The sequence below is a fragment of the Leopardus geoffroyi genome, chromosome A2 (genome assembly GCF_018350155.1).
Source record: "Leopardus geoffroyi isolate Oge1 chromosome A2, O.geoffroyi_Oge1_pat1.0, whole genome shotgun sequence".
Taxonomy (NCBI): Eukaryota; Metazoa; Chordata; class Mammalia; order Carnivora; family Felidae; genus Leopardus; species Leopardus geoffroyi.
The window spans coordinates 53,002,912-53,023,971 of NC_059331.1; the positions used below are offsets into that span (position 1 = coordinate 53,002,912).

The following is a 21,060-nucleotide window of genomic DNA, read 5'->3' on the forward strand; positions in this document are numbered from 1 at the left end:
CGAAACCTGAAACCCGGAAAAGAAATGGGGAAAGGAACCTCAGGGAACTTGATGATTCTGTTCAACACTGAGATGGCATTTTCCCCAAAATCTTGAGTCGATGATTCCAGACCCTTTGGAGAACCTCTAGAGTCTGTCCCCCAATACCCCAGTGACACACCCCTCTCCTTTTCTTGAGGAGTTCAAAACCAAATGGTAATGGTTAATCCTACCTGCCCTTTAAATTAAAATCACCACCCCCAGAGTCCTCACACTGTGATTCTCTATTATTAGGCACCAAATATCAAATCCTCGGGGGCTGGTCTTCTGCTGTCTTCCAAACCACTTACCTCCTCCCTACACACCACTCATCTCAATGGAGTATGGAACACATGATAGATCCATTACTGTCTATTCAAGTGAACTGAAGATAGATAGATAGATAGATAGATTTTTTTTTTTTTTTTACTGTGGTAAAATACACAAAAAATTTGCCATTTTAGTCATTTTTAAGGACACCACTGAGTGGCCTTAAATATTCACACTGCTGTGCAGCCATCACCACCATCTCCAGAACATTCATCTTCCCAAAATGAAACTCTGTCCCCGTGAAACACGAACTCCCCATTCTCCCCTCCCCCTTCACCTGACAGTCACCCTCCTCGCATAAACGGAATTGCATACGATTTCATCTTTCGTGACTGGTACACTTCACTTGGCAGAAGGTCTTCAAGGTTCATCCACGTTACAGCGTGTATCAGAGTTGTGTTCCCTTTCCAAGGCTGAATAAACACTCCATTGTGTGCACACATATTTTGTGTATCTATTCATCCAGTGATGGACGTTTGGGTTGTTCGCCCCCTTCTTGGGGGTGAATAATGTGAATAATGGTGCTATGAACAAAGATGTTCTCCAAAAACTGGTTTGAGTCCCTGCTTTCACTTCCTTGGGGCACATGCCAGTAAGCAGACTTGCTGGATCATATGGTTATTCTATGTGAAACTGTTCGTCCTTACAAGCCTTGACAAATCATCTACATGTCTGTCCCTCTCTACTAGAGAAAAATAAAAGGTTTCCAAAACGATGGGTCTTGGCTCACAACAACAACAAAAACGCAAGTCTTGGTAAACACAGCCCAAGTGGCCCATGAGAGAAATACTCATGAATAATGTAAATATTTGACATAAAAATTAAATAAACAAAGAATATCCATCACCCAGCTCACCAAAGTCAGCAAACTCAGGCACACACACGGACCGCAGTCAATGATGCTGTAATCACCAGTGAGCATTCTGGGAGACTCACAAGCTACATACTTGTGGTTCTCATTTCTCACTGTGGGCCTTTAAAAATTAGTTCAGGTCATCCAAGGATGGCTAATGTTAATAATAGTAATAACTACCACTTGTATAACATTAGCATACAGTTTTACACAGTGTTTTGCACATATATTATCGTTAACAAATCTTCAGTCTGCAATTCCTCGGCAACTGCCCTGAAAATGTGTTTCTCAAACGATGAAACGAAAACCCCGCTGTGCCTACCTGTGTGGGCAGGTGGGAGCGCCTGGACGCCCAGCTCTCAGGTGGTCAGTTCAGAGCAAGGAGGCGAGAAGAGGGTAGGGGGGTAGGAGGCCGCTCTGTGGAGTTATTTGACGGGTTACTGAGAGATGAAACCAAAGTGCTCACTTTCTATTAAATGTGAAGGATCTCTCGGTCACTAATTGACCCTGCATCTAGAACAACTTACAGACAGGGGACACAAGGAGAATTTCCACGGAGGGAAGTGGTCAAATAGCTGAGGTCAAAACCTCCAGACTGCAATTGTGGCCAAGGGCTTTTATTTCCCTTGTAATTTTCTTTAAGAATAAATGTTAAACCTAAAACATACCCCCTTTTGGAGGCCAACCTGGCAGCTGAAGGGAATAGGAAGAAAAAGCACCCTGTACTCCATGAATCAGCAGCCACTCAAACTATGCACCATTGTCTGGAGGCAGTCACATGATAGCCCGGCCTGGCAATAACACGTTAGCCATCACCTGGAACCTGGTTACTTCCAATCCATTAAGGCAACAATTACTAGTGTGCATTAACCCTTACAGCTCACACGAGTCACCGGTGGCCAGCCCAGCAGCCCCATTAACAGCCCTCTCTCTCCTGCCAGGTCCTCTCAGAAGCAGCACCGGGGACACGGCTCTGATTGGGACGAGGTGCCATCTGGTGAGGGGAGAGGGCTGAGCAGGAAAATTCACTGCTGTCCCTTCTGAGCACAGTCAACTCTACCTCTCCCAGGACTCGCTGCCTCATAGTTTAAATTAATTACAGCTGAAAATACAGGGTTGCCATCTGGTTTGAAAAAGCAAGGATAAGGGAATAAAATGAAAGGGTTTTTGGTACTAACCTCACTTTAATCATTGCCAAAGAGCATGAAGACAGCCCGGCGTCCTCCCACAAGAAAGCCTTGGGCCTCACAAACTTGGCAAGCAGGCCCAGGCACAAAAGTGGGTAGGCAGATCGCCTGTCAGAATAAGAGTCCCCGTCTAGGAGGAGAGTTGCAAGGTAAGGGGCCTGCCTGCCCCCACACTGCAAGGAAAAGTTTCCTGTGGGTCCTGGGATAGGTTAGTAACTCCTGGGAGGGTTTATTTACAGAGGGGGTCTTGCCAAAACGTTACATGCATCGTTACAGTTCCATTTCCCGCGCAAATAGATGTGCTGTCAGAATTATAGCATGCGATTTCCTCTTTCTTTGTTTCTCCATCTTCCATAGCATAAGGCTTTTATAAAACTCTAAATAAGGCTAAACAAAACACAGGAGAGGAAGGTTGCTGGAGAAGGGAGCCAGCCCTGACGGCACCATGCATGCACCTCCATGGCACCCCTTGCATCTGGGCCCTCAGTGAAGGAATGTCAGAAATCCCCATTTTTCCTGCGCTGCAGCCACAACTCGGTCTCACTTGTGTTTCTGTTTCGTAGGAAGCAACTTCCTTCTGCTTTCCTCCCACCAGCAGAATCCTGGATCAGAGGCTCTTTTCTGTTAGGACTCGGGCTGCAGAGAAACGCTGACTGTGGGCAGGGGGAAAGCAAAGGTACCCCAGCAGTACTTGCTTTTCTCTTCACGGGCATTCAGTGGGTGCAAAAAACTACCATGTCTGCAGCCGTCTCCATCGACAGTACCCCAGCGTCAAGGGGCCCACCAACAGGGGCATCAAGCCAGATTTTCAACCCACTTTGAATCATCTCCTGCCCACCATCTGAGTTCGTTTCGACCCAGGTGAGTTTTGCAAACAAAACCTGGAGGTACCGGAGTCCGGCTGCTTTCAGAAAGTAATCCCCACTGAGGCACAACAGTGTTTATTGGAACAAACTCTAATTAATAGCTTACCGTCTTTCATAAACCAGAGATCAGGATGCTAACAGAGAAAGGAAAAGCGGATTATGAACACCGGCATTTCTGTTCTGGGTAAACACACATCTTCAACTCAAAAATGATTCGAAAGTTGTCTTCCAAATCCTGCCCTGACAGAATCATTGTCTATAGCAACAGTGTCCATAACATTCAAAATCTCAGGAGTGTAACTTTCGAGTAAATGGTACATCTGTCAAACCACAGGAAACATCTGGTAAAATGGTTAAATAAAAACAGAATTTAAACTTCTGATTTCAGAGCTTACTTATGGTACCCAACAAGAGGCTATTAAAACAAATACCGAAAGCACTCTGGCCATTCACAGTGCTGAATGACGGTGAAAAATGTCCTTGAGGGGCAAGGGAGGGAGAAAGCAGACAAGTCAGGAAAAGGCAGGCGGTGCCCCTGCCCTCACACCACCACCCGGCACTTCTTCAGGCACAGCTAGGTCCCCTCCCCTAGCCAGGGCTGACTCCTTCCCTGCACACCCACATCCCCCATGCCACCCACAAAGTAGGCACTTGGGAAATGCTGGGTAAGATGAACTAGTGAAGTAATACACAAACGATACGCTTCTCTCCAGTTCACAGCTAACATGTATTTAGCAGACACAATGATCCTACCATCAAAACAGCACAGATATATGTGTTACAAGGTACTAACCAACACACTGCAGTCCCTTCCAGAACACTCTAGAAGCCTTTTTCCATTAAAGAAAAGATTGATTCAACCACTTCCAAATTTTAAACATCTCTATTTCAAAAACACATTAATGTTGAAAAGCAAACGACAAATTAGGAAATTATTTTCCTAACACATCTGATGAAGGATCCTTTACGTGCAAAGTGCTAACACATTAAGAGAAAGAAGATGAATGCCCTAATGGAAAAAAAAAAAAAAAAAAAAGGACAAAGATACAGTCACAAAAGAAATCCAAATGGCCAATAAGCATATGAAAAGATCATTCAAGTTCCCTAACAGCAGAGAGGGGGAAAAAAGGGCAAATTACCACAATGATTCCCCTATGAATCTTGCAAAAATTAAATACATGGTAACAGTCACCTGTGTGATGATGCAGGGAGACAGGACATGCACACAGTGACTAGTGGGAATGTGTATCAGTGAACCTGGTAGAGACCAAGCTGGCAAAATAAACCAGCCAAAGTAGAAATGGGTGCCCTCTGACCCTGAAATTCCATCTCAAGAAAAATGGGAAATATGGCATATGAACAAGAATGTATATACACACATCATCCCACAGGTTTCACAAATAACAGTAAAACACTGTAAACAACCCAAGGATCTGCATTTGCTAACAAGTTCTTTGGGTTATAAGCAACATAAAACAAGGCTAGCTAGTTGAAGGGGAATTTACTGGAAGGATACTGTGCTACATTTCTTGGAAATGAAAGAAGAGTTAAACAACCAATCCTGGAAAAGGAAAAAAAGGAGGCAGTCCCAGGACCTCGGCAACAGGAGGGGGAAGGAGCATGGAGCTCCTGTGAGCCACGGCAGCTGCTGTCTGGAGCTCAGCACCGGGCAAGATGCTTGGCTGGGAGGCACCACTGCCAACAGTTCCAGGTCTTACCGCTCAGTCACCAGGATAACGCCACAGTCACCTTTCCAGGTCCTACACAGACACCCACATCCCATCACAGCACCAGTGAGCAATTACTGCCATCAAGTCTTAAGAATTCTGGGACTGTTTTTATTAGATACCATACATGCTGCTGAAAATTAGAAGACACCTACACACACACACACACACACACACACACACACACGGCACCAGTTTTCAGTCAAGAGATTTCACCTGAGCTTCAAATGAATTACTTGTCAGTAAGAAATTGTCAGTAAGATCACACAGGAAGCAATATATGTGGTTTTGCTGGAGTTCTGTAGATTTGGGGGACAGAGGAACACAGAATGCTCTATCTTTGCCATGAATTAAGTGAAGGTACTAGAATTTTTTTTCTTTTAAGTAAAACTGTTGGAATTATGGGCTAGAAATTGAACCTTTTGGGCAGTAATAAAAATCTATGAAAAAGGTGATTTAAGCTAACTTAGAGAGCAGGCATGGAATTTTTTTTAAGTACGCTTCACACCCAGTGCAGGGCCCAGTGCAAGGTCCAAACTCACGACCTGGGATCAAGACCTGAGCCAAGATCAAGAATCAGACACTTAACCAACTGAGCCACTCAGGCTCCCCCAGGCATGAAAATTTTAATTTGTTCCATGTACTCATCCATCTTGTGTTCCAGACCCGTTGCTGCCTCCTTCACCATGACTTCTGTCCCTTTCCCTCCTCCCCGGTTTCTGAACTTGCACTTCCCACCACGTAACAACCACACACATATCCTAATACCGCCTTTATTTATCATGTACAATGGCATCCCTCCCAGGGCTCACAGACAAACCATCTCCCTGCCAGAGGTCCATCCGGTATCCCGAGGGAGACCTCATGAGGCAATGACACTTGTCCCGGTCCAGGTCCCCCTTTCCCTTAGCCACCAAAACACCAATCACCACCCACCCACCCTGCAAAAATGGGAAAATCTATTCTAGATTAAATGCAAAGTGTACTTTGTAATTGAATCCCAAATTAAAGAGAACACAACTATAAAGGACATTAGTCAATGTGAATATATTAGTAAATTGGATCACATCATTGTTCAAACACATATAAAAGAGAAAGCAAATTTGGCAAAATATTAACAACTGGTGAATCTAGTGAAGAGTGCTCATTTAACTAGTTGTTCAATGTTTCTAGAGATCTGAACTCTTTCCAAAATAAAAAATCGGGGTGGGATACGGTGGAGGGAAAGAAGATTGCCAGGTCAGATGATCGCCAACTTTGAATGATATGTCTAGAATGATCTAACCAAGTACAGGCAAAGTGGGATGTTGGGGACCCTTGAATGGTCTTACAGAAGAGCTGACACAGGGATATGGAAAGGAAGCTGTGTGATGGAGAGATGCCATACACATTAAGATGCCATGGGCAAAGAAAATGTTGGCTTCAAATACCACCTCAAAAGGAAAGTCATGAGGCAGGTTGGATAATCCAAATGGCCCACAAGCTGCTTCCCACCTTCTGTGTAGCTTGCCTATACATTATTTTAAAATTTAACCACGGTTAAGGAGTATTTCAATGATCCATAGTCCAAGAAGGCCCTCTACTGAGAAGTGGGAAAAGGGAGTTTGGGACAGATCACCATAATCCTTGAAAGTCACCCTGAAGAACTTGGATTTTATCTTGCCAAAAAGAAGTCAGAGCTACCGCCCACGAATAAACTTTGTCTCATCCTTCAAATAGGCTCTCAGGAATACGTGCCGACTAGGGCACTATGCAGCCATCAGCCCCTTTCAGCAAGATCTCCATTCCCAAGCTTTATCTACGATTCACAGCTCCTAGAGAAAGCTGTTTCCATCGGTGGATATAACTTGCTCTAAAGCTAAAAGCCTAACACAAAATGATGCAGGATCATTCAAACCCAACACACAGGGAAATGGGGCTGCTAATGATGCAAGCCCGAAGCTATCACACACAACTAAAATAAACACAATGAATCTTTTAGAATAGCCAAATAAACACTTCCGCTTTGAGAAGTTTTTAGGTAGACTGGAAACAACACCAAAAGTAGTAAACACTTAGGCAGAGATTTGTTTGCTGTTCTAGTAAGAACAGATCTACTCTTTGGATTGATTTCCACCCGGAAGAAATGTCTGGCCATCCCTCTGAACTGTGAGGTGCACCCAAGCTGAAGTGAACTTCTCATTCCCACACACCTTATGTGCACACAGGAGTCAGAACACAAAGCGTAAGAAGAAATATAAATAGAGGAGTTGCGGCGGGGGGGGGGGGGACCACATTTCATTCACACAATAAACTCTGAAGGCTTATTAACTCAGAGTCAACATCAGGAAAAGATCATTTGATCCAAAACAAGCATCACAAGCAGGACTAGTGATTCAGACTGTAAACTGCAACGGCCCAGGTCCTCGGGATTTGCACTTTCCTGTCTTGGGGAAACAAGGGGTAGGGGAAAGGAAGGCAGTGGAGGTAGTGATGGTGGGGTTCCCTCTGTTCCAGAATGTTCCCTGAACTAAAACATTGAGCCTACAAGGAAAACATGGAAACAGAGTAAGTGGTACCACTCAGAGTTTATTACATATTTGAAAGCAATTCTTAAAATCTTCCCCAAAGGGAAGTTTTGACAGTGCTCTCATAGTGACTTGTTCTTCATTCAAACACTTATTTAGCACCTAGCAAGTGGACATTGTGCTGGGTGTTAGTGGAACTGACAGGAGTAAGACTCCGCTCCCTCCCTGGAGGGCCCTGCAGTCTGGGAAGTGGAGCAGACAGATGGACACACCATCACAGCAAAGTGTTATCATTTTATACAAAGAGATGTTCATCGCAAAGCAAAATGAACCATCATTTGCCAAGAGAGGGAGGCAAGGAAAGTGTACCAGGAAGGAGTGAAGAAGGCCCATGGGCTCACCTCAGCAAGGCAGGAGCACACGGGCAGAAGCCCCCAAATGCAGACGTCTGTTCAGTGTTTTCTGGAGCTGACTGGGAGTCATGGAAGATTCCAAGAAGAGAGTAAGACTTCAGAAACCTTCCGAAGTGGCAAGACCAGTAAAGAGAGCACTGTCATGGAAATGGGGTTCTAAACTATGGCCCAGGCCAGTACTGACATGGACAACAGTTAGTAGACTGATGCAGCAGGCTGTGCACCAGTGGGTTCGACATCAGAGAGGAGGCGACTTCCAAGCCAAGTGGAAAGACAGCCGTTCCATCATGAAGACAGGGGACAGACGTGTCGAAGAAAGGAGCTACTAAAATCAATTCCAGCCAAGCATCGCTGACCTGAGGAGCACACACAGTATCCAGGAGGCAGGTGGCTCTGGTGGGGGTGAAGGGTAGGACTCAGCGAGACATAAAGATTTGGGAAGCCTCTACCTGGAGAGGTAGGTAATTCAAGCCCTGAGTTGTTGGCATGTGACTTCTTCAGAAGGATCTGCACAGTAAGAAGGATGCAGCCCTGCAGAATGGCAATAATGCCTAGTCTTTGAAAGATCCTGGGTGGAGTGGGCACAGAAGTAGGAGGGGAACCAAAGAAAGCAAGAAAGGGCCATGGGAACCAAGGGAAAAGAGACTTACAAGGAAGAGGAAGTCCAATAAGATAAGGAATTGCAGGTTTCCTTCTAGATCTGGCAATGAGTGGGTCCCCAGTGAATGAGGGAGAGAAGTCTCATTAAAACTGCTAGCAGAGGGGCGCCTGGGTGGCGCAGTCGGTTAAGCGTCCGACTTCAGCCAGGTCACGATCTCGCGGTCTGTGAGTTCGAGCCCCGCGTCGGGCTCTGGGCTCATGGCTCAGAGCCTGGAGACTGTTTCCGATTCTGTGTCTCCCTCTCTCTCTGCCCCTCCCCCGTTCATGCTCTGTCTCTCTCTGTCCCAAAAATAAATAAACGTTGAAAAAAAAAAAATTAAAAAAAAAAAAAAAAAAAAAAAACTGCTAGCAGAGATCAAGGCACTGGACTGGGAAATGGATATGGAAGTAGAGATGATCTGCTCCCTAGAAACAGCCCCGAGGGGAGGAGAGAACTAGGGATGGAAGATGAGGGACATAAGTTCAAGGGAGGGAGGACCTTGGGCTTTGCTCAACTTCTCTGGACTCACGGAACTTCCCGGAGAGCCCCAGGCAGGAAAGATGGCAGCCAACAGTCCCAAATCCAGGAATTACATAGTCATTTCATTGCAACAGTTGGTACAACAGTACAGCACCAGACCTTTGAGAGTCTGAAAGTTCATAATGGAATTTTGAAACCAAATAAAATGTTCTTTTTGTTAGGCAAGTAGGTTCCCTGGAATATTCCTAATAGGTCTCATTAGAAAGGGATAAAGAATCTATGGCCAGTCACACGTGATTAACCCTGGGCTAAATGATGTTTCTGTACATCGGACTTCTCAAAGCCTGAAATGTGCTACCATGCACGACCAGACCCAGAAGACTGGGTTAAGTACTTCCCAAACTTACGCCAGGGAACACCTTTTTCCTTATAGCATCTGGAGGCAAGAGCATTCTGAGACCATCTATGGGCAACGGTGCCTTGATTCCCTAAGGAGTGTTACTTCAGCAGTCACGTGCAGGAAATCACTCCTGATGTGTTAGAAAACCCCACAACCACTCCTTGATGGGCTCAATGACAGAGACAAATTTAGGGAGGCAAAGAGGTTTCAGTTCTCAGACTTGCTTCTCAAGTGACCCAACCTAGTTAAGAGTTGGTTTGTTTCTTCCACTCGACCTTCAGCCAGTTTCTGGAGCTGGTTTCTATGTGGACGCATTAGCTGCATTTCTTAGATCTCTTCAAGGAAGGGAAGGCAAGAGGTAGGATAATTTTGAGGAGAGTATGCTGGTGAAATTTATTTCCTTCTTTTCTGCAGTACATGTTGCCTCTCTTGGGGCCATGAAGGCTTGGATCCAGACTTCAGATCCCTTGTTTGGCAAGGTTTCCAGCTACTGCCAGATTCAGAACACTACTGCAACATTAAGTTCTCTAATTATGCTTTGGAGACAATTTGTGAAGAATTTTCAAAATGGAGAGGGAAGGAGGAAGAGGGCTGCTTTATGCAGAGATTTAGCAAAGAAGATAGAGACCAAGTGGTGGCACTTATCAAATAAAAACGACACCAGACACAGAATGCTGGGCTTGTAAATGACCTCACTATGTGTGAGCTACATATAGCACAGGCAAATGGTGGGTTTATAAGCAAGATCCTAGAGGAAAATAAAAGAACCATCAGCACTCACACACAGACCATGTTTCTTAGCTTTCTTCTTTCTGGTCCTTGGTCAAATCTACTCAAATGACAGCACTTCATATACTTGGACAAACTGGCTTTGTATGGCAATAAGAGGTTTGTGTGGTCATAAAGCAACATCAAGATTAATCCTCTATGTATAAAAATAGCTGCCATTGTGTTCCCAGGGCAGAAGCATCTTCAAGACAATGGCACTCCAAAAAGAGCTTTGGAGCACAGAGAATCAGAGTGGGAGGGAGAAACAGCCAAATCCTGTGTTGTTTTCTTTCCTCAACTTCTGAACAAATGCCTCTGACTTCCTCTGTAAATAAAAAGTCCTTTTTTCTATTTTAATGTGCCACTTTAAAAAGTGACTTTACTCATCCTAATGGAAGTTTTCTGATATATCCCTAATGTTCTTTAATTCCTCTCTAGGAAAAAAGTCCTTCTTTCTCAAGGTTCTCTTCCCACTTTTACATTCTTTGTGACAAAGATAAGCAAGCACCACAGAGGTCCCGAGAGCAGACCAGAAGGCAAACGATGATAGCCCTGTTTTCTCTACTTCTTTGCTTCTTGGCACTCCTGGCATTTCTTTACTCTGTGTGTTATTTGGCAGAAGAACACCAGTAGCAGGATGGGTATCTCCCTTTCCAGCTCTCTGCAAAGACTCTTAAGGCAGAAGTGATGCCTGCTGGGAAAAGGCTGATGTCAGCTCTTAAAAGCACAGCTCCCTGCTCGGATAAGGAGGTCTTTGTTTTCAGCTGAACTGTGAAAATGAGAAAATGCCTCTAGCCTGACAAACAAGCAACCCACACAACACAGGTCAGGCCTGTGACCTTTATTTAAAGGTACCACACTTCATTAGCAAAACACTTGCATGGAACTCACAGATGCGCCTTTAACGCCACACGGGAGCAGGAGCGGCCATAAAAAACCCCAGCTCCGTTTCCATCCCTGTTAAGGCTGACCCACAGCTCTGGCTATGGTGTTAGGGGCACAGTCTCACACTAAACAGTTCTCAGATTATACTTCCCTAATATGAAACATTTATTAGACCCAGGCTCCCTCATTTATTTTTTTTAAAGTAAATACACATATTTGCTGCACGTGAGAGGAGAGATTTGTTTTTAAAAAATCTTGTTTAACATTATCTCAGTTTCTAAGTTAGTTATTTAGGATAACTAAAATAAGGCTATAAAACAGCCTCCTGAATCCCTCAGAACACTTTTGGGAATACCAAAATACTGTGTGTAGATGTACAGAAAAATACAGAATTTCAAGGCTAAAATGTCCCAAGTTTGAATGACGCCAAGAAGGATGTGGGAGAAAAGAGGGTACGTAGTTTGAAGGATTCTATTTCAAGAGCCTCTGATTTATGAAATCTGGAGCAGGGGTGGGGGGGGGGGGTGGGGGGAGGATGTGTCTCTGTAGACTTAATGCCAATTTTAAACTGCTCCAGTGTGAATCTGTTAGACTAAGCTTACTATTGGCCTGTGCGCCACTAACTTAAAATTGGGTTAGAAATTTTATTTTATTTTATTTTATTTTATTTTTAATTTTTTTTTTTCAACGTTTATTTATTTTTGGGACAGAGAGAGACAGAGCATGAACGGGGGAGGGGCAGAGAGAGAGGGAGACACAGAATCGGAAACAGGCTCCAGGCTCTGAGCCATCAGCCCAGAGCCTGACGCGGGGCTCGAACTCACAGACCGCGAGATCGTGACCTGGCTGAAGTCGGACGTTTAACCGACTGCGCCACCCAGGCGCCCCTTGGGTTAGAAATTTTAAATAAGAATTAAAACAATTTAAAAAGCACTTTCCTGGGCATAAACCAACCAACCCGCTTGTTTCTTCTTGCAGGGGTCCTCACCTGCACAGACACACCGTTTCCAGCCTCTTCAACAGAAGCTAAGTGGCAGCTCAGCATCTCTGACGGGGCAAGCACTGCTTGGGAGGCTTTGCCTCGTGGAAGTTTTAAGGGCTGACAGCCCTTTATCACCTTAGGTCCCTGGTTCCTGCTGAAGCAATGTCTCCACCTCTCATCCCCAAAGCATTATCAGTTGTGTTTTGAGAGTGCTTAAATAGAAGATCGTTCAAAACTATAAGGCTTTAGGGTCCTTGGACAAATGATTCATAGAGGCTGGATAACCAAGCTATTAATATAAATGTAACCTGCTCACTTAGAGCACTGGCTTTAGGATCAGACAGCCTGGGTTTTGATTCCTGTCCCTGTGACCTACTAGCTAGCCGTGCAACCTTGACCAAGTTACAGAACCTCTCTGGGCCTCATTTTTACCATCTGTAAGTGGTGATAATCATAGTATCCACATCACAGGGCTGTGAGGATGGGATGAGATTATGCCCATGAAGCACTCAGCACAGTGCTCTCGATACACAATAAAGACTCAACAGTCACTGTTATTAATAAGCCCTGATGCAAAGGCTCTCCTGATTCTCTGGACGCTGGCGATGCTGACCCCTCTCCATGCTCAGTGATAAAGTTTGCCTCTCTGGAAGGCTTATGAAGACTCACACACATCTGTAACATGCTGTCTATAAATATGTATTATTTTACCTTACAAAGTCCCAGTTGTCAGTAGGGTCAAGGTACTAAAATAACCCTAACTCTCCCATTTCCTCTGGGTCTAGAGTTAAAATGAAATGAGGAATTGCTTCCTTTACTTTCATGAAGTTTGGGGAATAGTCTCTTGGTAGAGTGTGTCCATACGTATCCTAAAGGTACTACAGGAACTAAAGGCACTAAACATACTCAGGAGATACAAGAAACACAGTGTGATTACGTTGCCAAGCATTTTATGCACAGACATCACAAACTATAAATACTCCAGAACATTTGAGGTACCATTTACACAATCAACTCCATTGCACAAAAGTAAACAAAGTCCACAGGAAAACCCCAAAACCCATTTGAGCTAGTAATCAATAAGGTGTTTTGTTTTTTGTTGTTGTTGTTTTTTACTGAGTTTCTATTCTATGACCAGCACTTGATATCAAACGCTGCCTCCAACTTTTTCTCAAGCTGACAGAAGTACTGGTTTTGAGTTTGTCAGTTTTTCCCTCTTTTCTATTCATGCTTATGGAGGGAAGAGTGAACTAACTTGGGCCATGGGGTGGGGGGGGAAGGGAGTAAGAATATGGAGTGGAGGGGAGGAGAAAGCTAGGCACGAGGAGAAAAGAGAGAAAAAGGAGAAGCATTGGAAAACAGAGGAACCCAGAGACTGGATCTGCAATCAAGGATAAAGCAGAATTGGCTACATTAGGCTTGAGAAAAAACTTCAAAAGAGTGGTCACAGAAGCAAAGACAACAACAATGGACACATTTCACACCAGGACGGTATTTCAAAGGAGCGCCACCCCTGAGGAGAGGCACTGTTTTCTTTCACTAGCCCTTCCTCAGTGTGGATTGCTAACTTGGTCTGTGGCAAACTCAGCTGGTTAGAGCACAGGGCTAGTGACCATGGCTTTGATCCCAGCATGAGCTTATGGGTTTTGGCCCATCTGAGGCCAGGGGCAACTACTTTGCAACTGTAGAGCATTGATCAAAAGAAGATGCCTGCCCCAGTTGGAACATGAGCTCAGAGAGCAGTCTCTTGAAAGTGGGTCTAATTCAATTCAACACAGAAATTATTTAGTACCTACCATATACTGGACATTGGACTGGTGAAGTGTCATAAATATACGATGTCCATCTTTTAAGATGCATGTAATCCTGTCTCAGGTAAGAAACAGCTATGGCATAATCAAAGGATCTTTGGTTTTGTGTCACACACAACAGGGTTAATCCCACCTCCACTACTTTGAACACACAATCTTCTCAAAGCCTCAGTTTCTGCTTCTGTAAGTAACAGAGCTCTTATACACATGCACACACCTTAAAGAGTCACATTTATTATGAGAGTTAAGTGAGATAATATAAAGTGTCTAGCATAGGATAAGTATACGGTAAGCACTCAATAAATGTTCCCTTCCTCTCACAGGTGACTGACTGAACAGTTCAATAGCAAACCTTCAACACACACAAACCTTACCACATATTTTCATACACACACAGAGATGAAAACTGCTTCATATCCAAAAATCATCTTAGACTGTACTCTTCAGCACAGAAGTTATCGGTCAAGCAGCCCAAAAGAAGTCTCAAAACCAATATGAGTTTAGCCTGCTGTTATAATGCATCAATTGTGTGCCTTCAAGAATTTTTACTATACTGATACACAAGCTATTAGAAATGCACAAGATTATCATGGGGCGCCTGGGTGGCTCAGTGGGTTAAGCATCCGACTTTAGCTCAGGTCATGATCTCAGGGCTTGTTAGTTCAAGCCCTGCATCCAGCTCTGTGCTGACAGCTCAGAGCCTGGAGCCTGCTTTGGATTCTGTGTCTCCCTCTCTCTCTCTGCCCCTCCCCCACTCACACTCTGCCTCTCTCTCAAAAATAAATCAACATTAAAAAAATTTTTTTTAAAAATGCACAAGATTATCTACTGAAGCATTATCAGTATTGTAAAGCGTTGGAAATTACCTAAATACCCAAAAGAGAGGACTGGTTACATGAATTCTGGCACATGCAGGCAGTGGAATGCTATGCGGCTGGAAATAAGGATGCAGAAGTGGCAAGAAAACACCTCCGCGGGATATGGTTGAATGAAAATACCAGAGTTCAAACGAGCATGAAGTGTTTCCTTATATGTAAGAGAAGGAAGGGAAATTGAGAAACCATTCACCTATCTGCTTACTTTAGCAAAAGAAACACAAAAAGGTTAACACCCTACAGAAGGAGCAAAAGGAAGGAAGGAGACGGCACAGAGTGACACTCCTCACACTTTCAAATACTTTTTAAATATAGCTTTGACTTTTAGAAGTATGCTAATGGTATACATGTTGAAAAAGTAAAATGTAATCAACAAGGGTGGAAAAAAATCTACAGCTGAATGCAAACAGAAATGAGTGAGTCCAACTATATATTTTAGTTAACTCAATACTGGGGGGCGTGGGAGGGTATGTAATGGACTACAAAGTTGTAAGTATTTTGGTTTACCCTCAGCACAGAACAAAAAAAGGAACTTCCAACAAATCTTTAACTCTTATTAGGTTTATTTTTCTAATTGGTATGGGCACAGCAATTCTGAAACTATTTTATGTGAACTATAGGAATGAACAATAAATAAATGTGCTGCTGGGAAGAAGGGAGATGCAAATATGGAATGGGGGAGGGTGAGGAAGAACTCTGTGGAATTGGATTAGAATTGGGAGTATTAATAATAACTGATGATTTCCTAGCTGTTTCCCCTGAAAGGGTCTAGAAAGAGTGCTGTTCAAAAGAACTTTCTGTGATAGTAGAAATACTCTATGTCTGGGCTGTCCAATATGGTAGCAGCTAGCCACATGTGGCTGCTGAGTTTGAAATATGGCCAGTGTAACAGAAAAACTGAAATTTTAATTTTTATTTAATTTTACATTTGAATTGCCATGAGCAGCTAGTGTCTATGATATTAGACAACTCCAATCTAAAGGCAATGACACCATACTAATACCTAGCACCCAGACTGTGACTTCTAAATCCTATTCTCCACTAAAAGGAACCAGGGTCCCCTGGAGAAATGGTTGATTCCACGGCTGGCACAGGTAGGTTACAAGAGGATCATGTTTGCCAGAAAATAACAAAGTGCTTTATTCACCACATTCACAGCTATAAAACAGGAATCCAAGAGTCCATATGGGTAAGAGAGAAGGGAAAAGGGAGCTCTTCCTTAGCAGATCACACTTGAATATCAGGATCCTGGAAAAGAATTACTTCTTGGCATTTCCATGAAAGGAATCCCAATAGCCATGCCCCTATACCTTACTTAATCCACTTCCTTTCTAAGAGATGCGGTATCTTTCAAATAAGACATTCATATTCTTAACACTTAAGAGACTATTTATTTATTTATTTCTCTGAGTCACCATATCAACAAGAAAATTAATGAGGAGTTCAAATGAGTATCAAGGGTTAGAATAGGAGCCCAGGAATTCTCAATTTCCAAGTTCCAGAGATTAAGGAAACTCTCTTCTCTCTCCTCCTCTTCCCTGAATCAAATCAGATGAAATTTAGTCATTCTCTGTAGCTTTCTACTCTGGCTCAGAGACACTTAATCTCTTCCTTTCTACTGGAAAATATCTCAGTATGATGGTTGTAATGAAATGTAGCCAAGCTTGCATCTTTGAAATGCTCTTACTAGCTGTCAAAACTGTTTTTCAACAACACTACACTCCATGCCCAGAATTACTGTGATTTCTTTAGTGATAAAGTAAACAAAACACATTTTCACTACACAACATTAACACGTACTGAGAAGACAGAAAGCAAAAATCATTTTGTAATCTCCTTAAAGAGACAAATATACTAGACCATTCTTTTCCAAACAGGTATCAGTTTGTAATTTATTATAAAAAAAAATGCCTTAGGTATATCAAATAAAAAGGAGGGAACAGGCCATAGCTCCAAGAGAAAATGTTTCACCAAATCAAACAATAATAGTAAATATCCTACAACATGAAAAAGTAATAGATGCAGCATCTTTCCAATCTGTGTACAAAATCTGTCATTCGGCTCTTGGAGGATACGAACAGAAACATTGTTACTATTGCTGAAACAAACAATTATCACAGGTGAACAGAGAGGCCAGAATTAACTGATCGTCCACTGACCACCTTTCTTCCATAAGTCTACGGAGGATGGCCCATGGGGCTGCTGCTATTTCTATATTCCTGAAACTCTGCATGATGACATCAACTGTTGAGTTGCACATGAAATCTAGCAATTCTATTTACACTTTAAATTATTTGTAGTGTCCTCAATGTAATTATAACATAGTATGAATTATTTATAGTCACCTATACTTCAAGCTCATATGTGCAATGACCCAAGGAATCATGAAGTCATTTTCTAACTGCCTTAACACTGTAATAATAATATTACTGATGACTCAGGCAGGGGTTGCTCCCCACTGGCCCCGCGCTGCATTTACAACCATCCAGTGAGGGAACAACTACCATTACTTCCACTGAAAGATGAAGAAGCTGAAATTTAAGCCCAAGACATTCTGACTGAAATTCACACACACTCAGACATTAAATTCACCACAATAGTATTTTTATTCTCTAACTGCTGTTATATCAAAATAAGTGACTTATTAATAGTAAAAGTAATAGCTACTATCAACTGAGTGTGGCACTGCACCACACTCCTTGCACATGGTGGTTCTCGAGCTCACAGCAGCCCTCACATGAACTGATATCATTGCCATTTTACAAAGAAGGATATTGGGCCCAGGTAAATTAAGTGACGGTCCAAGGAAGTGGCAGAAATTGAAATTTAAACCAAGGCATGTTTGCTCACAATATATACCGTTTCAGGGCCACTTCCCCTTTCCATCCAAAAACAAAAACAAAAACAAACAAAAAAAACCCCCAAATGTCTGTTTGGGTTTTAGGAAAGAGGACAAGGAGAAGAAGAAATTCCTCGTAACAAAAGAAGGAACAAACAGTTGAGCACCCAGGATCTAAATGACCAGCCTCTCCCTATCTGGGAGAGCTCATTGTTTTGCAGTGAGTGCCTTGTCTCTGGATTCCTGATTGTAGCAAATTCCAGGGCTCCAGACTGCAGCTCAGCCTCTGACTAACACTACAGTGATTTATTTGAGGATAAATACCTCTGTCAGTGTGTCTTATGACTGAACACAACAGTCCAAGCGGGATGGAATGCATGGAATGCCCAGGGCTGCTGGCGCTGAGGCAGCAGAGGGCTGCTGGCCTTATCGGCTACCTCTCACTGCGCAAGGTCTCCTCCAATGAGAAAACAGGAACTCTCTGAGCACTCATGTTCCTGCCAGAAACAGCAGCATCCTCAGAAATCAGAACTGGGGAAGCCAAGCATTTTGAATAATTATGTAACATTAATTCATGCCCAGGGAAGGCGGGGGACGAGGAGGATCTTTTTACCTGGATATACAAAGCTACGCCTTCTAATAATCAGGCCTAACTCCCCCTCTGACAAGCTCCCACACTCTGATAACGCCTAACGGCTACACAGTTGCCAGAGCAGACTCTCCGGTGTCTCCAAGTCCTGAAAACATGTGAAAAAGCATTCGACCCCCTTTGTGGGGCACGCGTAGTAAGAAGAAAGGGCAAAGAGGAACCCACAACAAGGCGCACAGAAGCATAGCTGTTTTCCTAATGTGAATGTGGTCACGCTGCACACATTCAGAGAACTTTCATTTCAACCCCTCTGTGTTACAAGTCAGGAAACTGAGGCCCAGAGAGTTGAAGCAGCTCATGTGATGATCATAAACAGTGATGGTGGCTGACGGAGGACTGGTGGTGCTCAAACAGCTACAACAGGCTCACACGCCAGAAGTGATGAGCAGCACGTTATCACAAACACAAAAAGCCATCTTTCCCACCTTAGGAAGGTCTTACGTTTTTACCATGAGCACACAAGGTGAGAATTAATACATATACTGTCAAGAAGTCAACAGCAGCTTAACACGACCTCTCAATGCCTACGTCATTCACCTTACCGCGTCTCATTCATTTAGCATCTCACATCATCACAAGAAGAAGGGTGAGTACTGTGCAATAGATATTCTGAGAGAGAGAGAGCACACTCACACAACTTTTATTACAGCTTACGGTTCTAACTGTTCCATTATTAGTGACTGTCACCAATCTTACTGTGCCTAATTTATCAATTAAACTTGCTCATAGATATGTATGTCTAGGAAAAAACAGAGCATATGCAGGGTCTGGTACTGTCTGCATATCAGGCATCCACGGGGAGTCTTGGAACATATACCCCGCAGATGAGGGGGGACTACCGTACCTTTTCACGTACAATTCTAGACTCCCAAGCAAAACATGTTACATAAGCCTGTCTAGGCGCTAACCTTTCCTTCCATTTCCTGGCCCATAAGACATTCACCAAAGATTGATTCTCCTAACAACCATCATCGGTACAGGCCAGACAAGGCAGTCTTCAGTCAACCACCCCCAAGATGCTGGAGGAGAAAGCTAACATCCGAGGGAGCACACACACAGGGTCAGGAGGAAGGAAAGAAGAGGTCACCTCTCCACAAGTGGTTACAATCGGTTCATCTCCTGCCTGGAAGGTAAGCATCGCTCATCTGTCACTTCACAGCTGGCACAAAGTTGCCAGAGAAACATGGCCCCAGCACAGAACACACGGAAGCCAACCCCAGAAGACCCTCGCTTCAGAAAGAGGGAACTTACAGATGGGGGTTGAAGATGCGACTCATCTTGGAAGCATGGTCGTTTTCACAGTCCAGGCCATCGTCCCCTTGCTCCAGGCTGAACTTCCTCTTGCTGGGACTGATGGGCGGGGGACCTGTGCGGTGACTGGTGAGGGCAGATGCCACAGGGAGGGTCTGCATCCTGGGTTCTCCCCTGAGAGCAGCTTCACCTACGCAAAGAGAGAGGTCGTCGTCATCAATGAGCAGAAAAAACACCCCACCGCAGCGTCCCGCTTCCCCGCCCGCCCCTTGCAAAAAGACTCCCGTGGAAAGTTTTGGCACATGACAGGCTGCCTGCCATTCTCAGAACACGGCCTGAGTGCAAGGTTAGCTGCCAAGCACAAGGCATTTTACATAAATGTGATTTTCTACACAATAACTCATTCCCCTCTCCCAGCTTTACTGAGATGTAACTGACATACAACTGACATGCCAGTTTAAGGTGTACAATGTGTTGATTTGATACACTTATATATTGCTAACCCCTCCATCATGTCACATAATGACCATTTCTTCAATAACTCTTTAGGGTAGAGTTTAAAATTAAAAGTAACAAATAAAGTAACAGAATGGTAAAAGTATTGACCACAAACCATCTCAAAAGTTAATTTAAAACAATAAAGGTCTTTTCAACCCCGTACCTGTAAGAGAATGACCTAACACAGGCTTCATTAGAACCTGAGTAGAAACTCACTTTTCTTGCCTGTTACATTTTTATTACATTTTTGGTATGTTATTTTTTTTTAAGAATGAGGAAAATTTATAGGTTCATAATTCACATATTTGCCCCAAAAGTTAAAAGAAATAAAAACACATTGTTTAATGAAAAATAAACATTTCGTTCTTACAGAACACTAAAAATGGCACATTAAATATGTTTTGGCTATTATCAGCACAAAGTTCCTGCATAGGATTTGACCTGCACAGGTGCAGTTCTCACACATTTTCAAAGCTGAACACTCAAATTAGAAATCACATTGTAACCTGACTCCAAATCTTGGTGTTTTTCATTCCTGTAATTACAAAGGCTTTGCAGCAGGCAGTAACTCTGTGCTTCATTATTAACTAAAATAAGCATGACCCTTTATTATAATAAAGGTTTTATATCTTCTAACGTTTATAAACAAGAGTAATAATTACTTGAAGAGAAAATTTCAAGTTTTCTAAGTCATATGGGTGAGGGGGGGGACCTAAGATTTTCACAAATAATAACCCTTTTGCTGTGCTATTCTTATTGGTCTCTAAGGCCTGACCAATTTTGTTTCCACTCGGTCACAATTTGAGAGAAATATTAGGATAAAGTCAACTTCATCTGAAACCTTGTGGTACCTAAGACAGGAAACCTTTGTTTGCCACCACTAATTTTCATATCATCACAGATGTGTGCACAGGCTTAACAGTCGTTTGCTTCATACACATATGACAAATATGATTTTGTTAAGGAAAGGAGTGAGGGAAAAACCTCCTGAATGTTTACCAGGAAAAATAAAACTTTTGCCAATTGAGTCAGCAAGATATAAACTAGCAAATATACAGTGACCCCATAACACACCTCCAGG

General features: G+C 43.3%; 1 protein-coding gene across 7 annotated transcripts in view; it reads right to left on the reverse strand.

Annotated features, from left to right (window-relative positions):
- VGLL4 (vestigial like family member 4) overlaps positions 1 to 21,060 on the reverse strand; it is a 168,514-nt gene that overhangs the window by 22,621 nt on the left and 124,833 nt on the right. For 6 of the 7 annotated variants that reach the window (XM_045493819.1, XM_045493816.1, XM_045493817.1 and 3 more), the window contains one exon: positions 19,482 to 19,671. In XM_045493819.1, coding sequence (XP_045349775.1) covers positions 19,482 to 19,671 — 190 coding nt within the window. Of the gene's footprint in view, positions 1 to 2,379; positions 2,455 to 19,481; positions 19,672 to 21,060 lie in introns of those variants that run through there. The other variant, XM_045493821.1, reaches the window with a different exon arrangement.